Genomic DNA, 7683 nt, shown 5'->3' on the forward strand with positions numbered 1-7683 from the left:
ATTGTTGTTCACATTTGCCAAAACGACACCACCGCAGTTTCAAATCCGTTTGTATGTATGCTGTGCGCGTTTAGTGGAACTTTTGTGCGATATACTTGTACACAATTTGATGGTTGCTTGCAATAGACATATCATCCATATAACTCTGTCAGGGACATATCACTGGTATTATCACTATCTCTCTGAGTGTTTGCACTCAATGTTTCAGAAGGAATGTGAAGTTTTATTTAGAACTTATGACTGGAATATATGATGTATGGTCGAAAATTCAACTGTTCATAACTCCATAACCAACTGTACTCATCGCTTAGAAATTCACACAATGACTAAGCAAGCTTTTATAGATATTTCAGCCAATTTTGGCAGAAATCCGTTGTATTCTAAGCGAGATAGCAAATCCAAGATTATCCAGTCTCGCGCAAATCCAGGCCGCGTTCTACCTGCTATCTACCCGGGGAACTATTCTAGCTCGATTTTAAGCCCAACTCGCGAAAGTGCGCTTTTCCTCATAAAACAAGAAGAAAGTGATATTTTTAGATGAAACTTTCACAGAAGTAAGTTGATATGTTCATCTACCTGTGCGTGTAGCAGTTTTGATGTTCGACTATTCTGCTCGAAGATATAGGCCAGTGATCTATCGTCATTTTGAAGCACGGTCAATAGTCTAAACGCAAGAAGTGCGCTATTACAAAAATGATGTAGCGTTAGGGATTTATATCGTGCAATAGATATATTATCCATATAACTCTGTCAGGGACATATCACTGGTATTATCACTATCTTTCTGAGTGTTTGCACTCAATGTTTCAGAAGGAATGTGAAGTTTTATTTAGAACTTATGACTGGAATATATGATGTATGGTCGAAAATTCAACTGTTCATAACTCCATAACCAACTGTACTCATCGCTTAGAAATTCACACAATGACTAAGTAAGCTTTTATAGATATTTCAGCCAAATTTGGCAGAAATCCGTTGTATTCTAAGCGAGATAGCAAATCCAAGATTATCCAGTCTCGCGCAAATCCAGGCCGCGTTCTACCTGCTATCTACCCGGGGAACTATTCTAGCTCGATTTTAAGCCCAACTCGCGAAAGTGCGCTTTTCCTCATAAAACAAGAAGAAAGTGATATTTTTAGATGAAACTTTCACAGAAGTAAGTTGATATGTTCATCTACCTGTGCGTGTAGCAGTTTTGATGTTCGACTATTCTGCTCGAAGATATAGGCCAGTGATCTATCGTCATTTTGAAGCACGGTCAATAGTCTAAACGCAAGAAGTGCGCTATTACAAAAATGATGTAGCGTTAGGGATTTATATCGTGCAATAGATATATTATCCATATAACTCTGTCAGGGACATATCACTGGTATTATCACTATCTTTCTGAGTGTTTGCACTCAATGTTTCAGAAGGAATGTGAAGTTTTATTTAGAACTTATGACTGGAATATATGATGTATGGTCGAAAATTCAACTGTTCATAACTCCATAACCAACTGTACTCATCGCTTAGAAATTCACACAATGACTAAGTAAGCTTTTATAGATATTTCAGCCAAATTTGGCAGAAATCCGTTGTATTCTAAGCGAGATAGCAAATCCAAGATTATCCAGTCTCGCGCAAATCCAGGCCGCGTTCTACCTGCTATCTACCCGGGGAACTATTCTAGCTCGATTTTAAGCCCAACTCGCGAAAGTGCGCTTTTCCTCATAAAACAAGAAGAAAGTGATATTTTTAGATGAAACTTTCACAGAAGTAAGTTGATATGTTCATCTACCTGTGCGTGTAGCAGTTTTGATGTTCGACTATTCTGCTCGAAGATATAGGCCAGTGATCTATCGTCATTTTTGGAGCACGGTCAAAAGTCCAAATGTTAATGCGCAAATCACCCGCACTTGAATATACACACAAGCGTGACAGGGCCGTATATCCAATTACCTAAACCGAAAAAATAAATCCCGGGTCACACGTATAGTTCCGTCTTAAATAGTGATAATACGCAGTTGTACGCATACGTTCAAAATAGCAACTTTTTTCAGAGTTATGCGAGGCGTACATATAGCGTATAGGACCTGTCATACTTGTGCGTGCACGAAGCTTGAAAATATTTCGCGGTGTATGTAATGTTTGCAGGGAAAATGTTGTTTTCTACTTTGACCCACCGTTGTGTAGCTTAGTTAACGAACCAAAGACATTATTTCTTCGGCTGCAAACTTAACCTTAAACAAAAACTTTTTAATACGGGACTCAGGCGGACTGGCATATATGCACAAGTGTTACGGGGCCCTATGAAGAATGAATTAAATGGATCTATTGCATGAAGTGCTCAACACTATTTTCTTGCAGCGAATAGATGTATTCCGAGCATATTCCAAATTACGCCAAACGCGTTAATACGCTCATAAATGAATAATACGGAACTCACATGGACATGATATATGCAGAAGTGTTACTTTATTCAGTCATACTTTACATTGCTCAATTAGTCTCATGAAATATTTGCTCAGTCACTCGCATTAAGTACTGTTGATTGTGAGAACATGCATATATTGCATATGTTCAAATATGTGTGGTGGGATAGATGGACATGGGTTCAAAATGCATTTGCAAGTTTTGTATGTGGACTTCAAGTAGATTGTACAGACGATTGAAAGAATAGAGTAAATATATATAATCCACCTTTTTATTATGTATTTGATTATGTAACATTAGGGCGATACAAAGTATTACACCATACCAGTGCAACACAGCTATTAGCCATGTTTTTTTACACTCCGGTCTTACCAGAAACTTAATTCTCCTAGTGTCAGAGATGTGAGATAACTGCACAAATACGTTGAAAAGGGGACGTAAATGACAATCACATGAATTTTTTCTATCAAAAGATTTACATTTATGGTACAAAAATGTTACATAATGGCGCTTTGCATTGTGCTAAAATAATGAACAATGTACTGCTGTACCTTACTATAACATCTAGTCCAACAAGATACACAATATATTTTCAATATGCTTTTCATGTACTTTCACACCTGTGCCACTTTTAAAAAAAGGGGCAAGACAAATAAAGATTTATACTACAGTTTGTCACTACAATCCAGTTCTCGCCATTCTACTTAAGGAGCAAGAATCCGACAGAGCTAAGCATACATACATGTAAGTTGAGCATTATTATATATTACAAGATTGGACGAAATAGCTGCCCAAGGACAGAAATAGAAGACCTATACAAGACTTAGGTTGCAAAATATCATGCTGAACCTGACAACTATTTGAAAAACATTAAAAGCGCCATGAAAACAATGGGAAGTTTTTTGGCTGGCAGTTAAAAATAAGAATTAAAAAAAACACAGAATGTCCAAACAATTTCGAACAGTAATAGGCTAATGACATGTAAGGAGTAAATGTTATACAGGAAACAAAATATTAAACTATCCACATAACTTTCATCATGCCATACCATACATCTTAGTCATGCATTACATATTGTACTAGTTTAATGTAATTAGCTGGTGGTATATTGATAATATACCAACAAACCAGAAACTGAGATGACTGCCAATTCTTGATGACATGTCCGACTTACACATACAACAAAAAAGTAATGACCACAAGTGTAACATTACCCAAGACAAGTAGTGAGATGTTTCATGACTTATGTCATTACACAATCACTGAACAGTTTATCTAGGCCAATTACACATAATACACATCAATATAAAATGGATCCACCTGGGGATCAGAATATGTAATTAGCTGCCTGGGTCTCTGGCCGAGTTGCCACTTGGCAACTCGGTTTGAAAGTGTAAAGTAGTTTGATATATTGTCAACTTTGTATACCTGTATATACTCAGCCTTATGCTTCTTTTATAGTTAGTGGTCTTACCATACATTGTACATGTCTACATTTGTTGTGAAATAAAGTTAGACTTTGTCACATGCTGTACACAATTTTACGGGTATGCCTAAACACCTCACCCAAACTCTTGGATACATTGTCTACGTAATTATGAACACAAAAGACACAGAAAGTTGTAAGTATGTAACTGTTTGTCATGTGCAGTACACAATTTTACAGCTAAAATGAAATATGTAGTTTTCTCTCTTATCCATAAGTTATCGGAAGTATAACTATGGTCATAATCATGTCTCTGTATAGAAGTTCAAAATAAGAATGCACTAGAAACCTTAAGTCTGTCTAATGGTATGAAAATCAAATAAAATGATAAACCGACCTATTTAAAAGTTCTACTAACACGATTAATCAGGTTCTGAATTAGCATATGGTGATATGTTATGCCTGCAGCATTTTGGTCACAGCGATTCTATTTCTGTTCCATATGAACAGCTTTGCTTGCCGCATAAAGTTTGATGGTGCCATGTAAGACAGCTGTCCTTTTAACTTCTTCAACGACGCATTGCATTGTTCTACAACCTGAGAGTTGATGTGATCGTACTGTGGGTATGCGGACAGCTTGTATCCCACGGAGCAACCTAGAAATATAGATACAATATTATTCATATCAAATCAGTCATCAAATGTCATTCATTTGGGACAAATATTGCCAGATAAACTCAATAGAGTAGTTATCATAGCTTTCCTATTGTCAAACCACATGAAAAAAAACTGGAGGTTTACTTTGAATGAAGTCAACACACCTTTATGATTTTTCCAATGAAGCCGGTCAACCAGAAACCAGGTATTTCTGAACAAGGATGGGTCTCTGTTCAGACAGTACGAGTGCAAATTGCAACTATTGTCGTAGATGACACAGTCTGGAACTAGGAAAGAAGTGAATTATTACACTTGTTTTAGAAACTATCAGGAAATGATAACTTTACCATAAGGTCATGTAAGGAACAATCTGTTCTTAGTAGATGATGTATACATGTAAAAGTGTAACATCACCAGGCCTCGGGGTTAGCTAAAAAAAATAACAAAGAAAGATCTGTGTTCAGGAAAATGAAAATATGCCTGTTTTACTGTAAATCATTCCTTCATTTTCTGTGAAGATAGTTACAAATACACTGACAACTGAGCAAGAATCAATGGTCATCAATGTAGTAAAGCAAACAGTATAGTCTATAAATTGACAGTCAAAAAATGACAAACAAGAGTTCCACAACCCCATATCTCCATGAACAATTCTATTCATGCAAATGACTTACACATTTGCATAATATATCCTTGGTCATAAACACATTTATCTAACTTACACATGTTGCAATACTGACAGTCCTATAATTGTCAAATTAGATGAATTATGTTTTTGCATTAATTATGCAAATTGGGAATTCATTTGCATAATTGGTATCTGTTGATGCTCCACATTCCATAAACTACATATGTTACATGTATTCAAGTCTGATAATGGAGAACACTGCAAATATAGATTTTCCTCATTATATATGCAAATTAAGTCACAATTAGCATAATTTGCACTTCATGTCTGTCTAAGCTACCTGCATACTAAGTATCATATTGACAGTCCTGCATTAATTATGCAAACTAGGAATTTATTTGCATAATTGGTAACTGTTGATGATCCACTATCCATAAACTACATAAGTTACATGTATTTGAGTCTGATTATGGAAAACACTGCAAATATAGATTTTCCTCATTAGCTGTACAAATTAAGTCCCAATCAACATAATTTGCACTTCATTGTGTACATCTCTGTCTAAGCTACCTGTATACTAAATATCAAGGAAATCCATCGTTCCTTTGTTCAGTTATTATCCTTAGAAGATTTTCACGATAACGCCCGTGCAGTTCCAGAGCAAGCTGCTAGGGCGCCCAAACCCACACCGCGTCTTCATTACACCACAAGCTATCTGCCACCAAAAAATCAAGACCATAGCACGTCCAGGTCAAGAGATACAAAAATAGAATTTCTGCTGCAGTACCAAGGTCACATACCAGGGGGCCCAAAATTGACCTTGGATTTTGGCTTCATAACACCTGCCCACATACCAAATATCATCGTAATCCATCAAGAGGTTCTTGAGTTATGCTGACTACAGTAGTCCGGAAACACAAACAGACAGACACACCCAAAACAATATCTCAATTTTTCATGGGGATAATTACCATTTTGGAATCTTTTACGGAGTACCGTAAATGGAGTATTCGGGGACTCGTGTCTCACCATCACTTCGAATCCATAGTTGATCCCTGAATAAAACACAGAATGTCCAAACAATTTCGAACAGTAATAGACTGATGACATGTAAGGAGTAAATGTTATACAGGAAACAAAATATTAAACTATCCACATAACTTTCATCATGCCATACCATACATCTAAGTCATGCATTACAAAGAGATTAAAATTCAATACGAATAAATCTATGTCTACATAGACATCAAAATGAAAAAACAGATGGTAAACAAAATATTCTACCATGTTCACAATGTAACAAGAATAGTCCTGGTAGAAGAGATGGGTGCCCGCCAGAAGACTTCTTGCAGACTTTTCCACCTGCATTCCTCTTCCCATCTGCCACATACTTCCCCCTGTCCCTAACACATGGCAAGGCAGGAAAGAATGACAAGTCGTCCATTCCTCCTGTTTCTGATGACAGATGGTTGGAGACCTGCACCTTACCGGTAAACGGTCTCTCTGCCACAACAAGAAGGTCTCTTAGCAGTGGCCGTAAGTACTCTGGCACACAGTGGCCATCCGTGTGTTTCATGACTTCAAATAAAGCAGGGATTTGATGCTGAAGGTATTGCATCTTCTCCACAGAGTCTGAAACGCCTTCTCCATTGCAGATGTCAGTTATAAAGTCATGTAGTTTTCTAGAGGGATGGAGTAGTCCACAGATAGGGGATTTTTTGGCCAGTACTTCAAGGAAGGGTTTTAAATACTCTGGGAATGGATTGTTCAGCACAGCCTCAAGTGACGAGGGGACGTTTCTGCGCAGTTCTTCCATGTCTGGTGGAGATAGTCCATCGCTGAGGAAGGCTTGTAGAAGCTGGCGACCACGTGCTGTTTTCACAAACATCCTTTCTTGGAAACTAGTATATGATTGAAAAATAATTCATAAAGTTAGATTCAATTTTCTAATTACAAAGATTGAGTTCCAAAACCTAATACCAAATTGCCAAGTAATGTTTGTCTCACTACTTTGAAAATTATTCCAGAATTGTATGTTTTATGTTTAGGCCACAGTAAGTAAATCTTATGAATGACATCCTCTGGAGACGCAAAATACAATGAGAGATGGCAAAGAAAAACAGGATGGGTAAAATAAACAAGATGGCAAATTTTTAAAATCAACACCATAAACATTGTAACAAGAGTTGATGTGACAACTCTTGGTATCACGGTAAGTCAACAAGTTTTTAATTCCCGTATTCAAGTGCACAGTAAGTGACACTGATGTGGTAGACTGGTATCACTTACCAATTAAGTTGGCAACTACACTCAAGGCTACCAAACACCATGACGCTTACTCCAACAAACAAGTTGGCTGTCTATCGGTGCGATAGTCAGCATACTGGGTTCTCTTCTCCACTCCCACACTTCGATCTACCCAACCAACAGTCAAAGGAAAAATCTACTCCTCTGTAGCTGTGAACATAACATTTCTCAACACGCGGTTCCATTAACGGTGCACACCCCAGTTCTTCCGCGACCGGGGTCCACAGAAGTGCGCGACAAAAAAGTGACG

At 37.4% G+C, this 7683-nt stretch overlaps 1 protein-coding gene across 1 annotated transcript; it reads right to left on the reverse strand.

Annotated features, from left to right (window-relative positions):
* Positions 1-2672: 2672 nt before the first annotated feature.
* Positions 2673-7616, reverse strand: LOC136433876 (uncharacterized). The gene is made up of 4 exons (XM_066426455.1): positions 6411-7616; positions 6098-6181; positions 4663-4785; positions 2673-4497 (listed from the first exon to the last, which is right to left on the reverse strand). The coding sequence occupies exons 1-4, from the start codon at positions 7012-7014 to the stop codon at positions 4298-4300; spliced, it is 1011 nt and encodes a 336-aa protein (XP_066282552.1). The 5' UTR covers positions 7015-7616; the 3' UTR covers positions 2673-4297.
* Positions 7617-7683: the final 67 nt, after the last annotated feature.

Source organism: Branchiostoma lanceolatum, chromosome 4 (genome assembly GCF_035083965.1).
Source record: "Branchiostoma lanceolatum isolate klBraLanc5 chromosome 4, klBraLanc5.hap2, whole genome shotgun sequence".
NCBI classification, from domain to species: Eukaryota; Metazoa; Chordata; class Leptocardii; order Amphioxiformes; family Branchiostomatidae; genus Branchiostoma; species Branchiostoma lanceolatum.

Coding starts and splice junctions, on each gene's coding strand:
- LOC136433876 (XM_066426455.1), bottom strand. CDS start 7,014: ATGTTTGTGAAAACAGCACGTGGTCGCCAGCTTCTACAAGCCTTCCTC. Junction 4,786..6,097: donor CCGTAAAAGATTCCAAAATG/GTAATTATCCCC, acceptor CTTCTTTCCTAG/TTCCAGACTGTGTCATCTAC. Junction 4,498..4,662: donor TCATTGGAAAAATCATAAAG/GTGTGTTGACTT, acceptor CTATATTTCTAG/GTTGCTCCGTGGGATACAAG.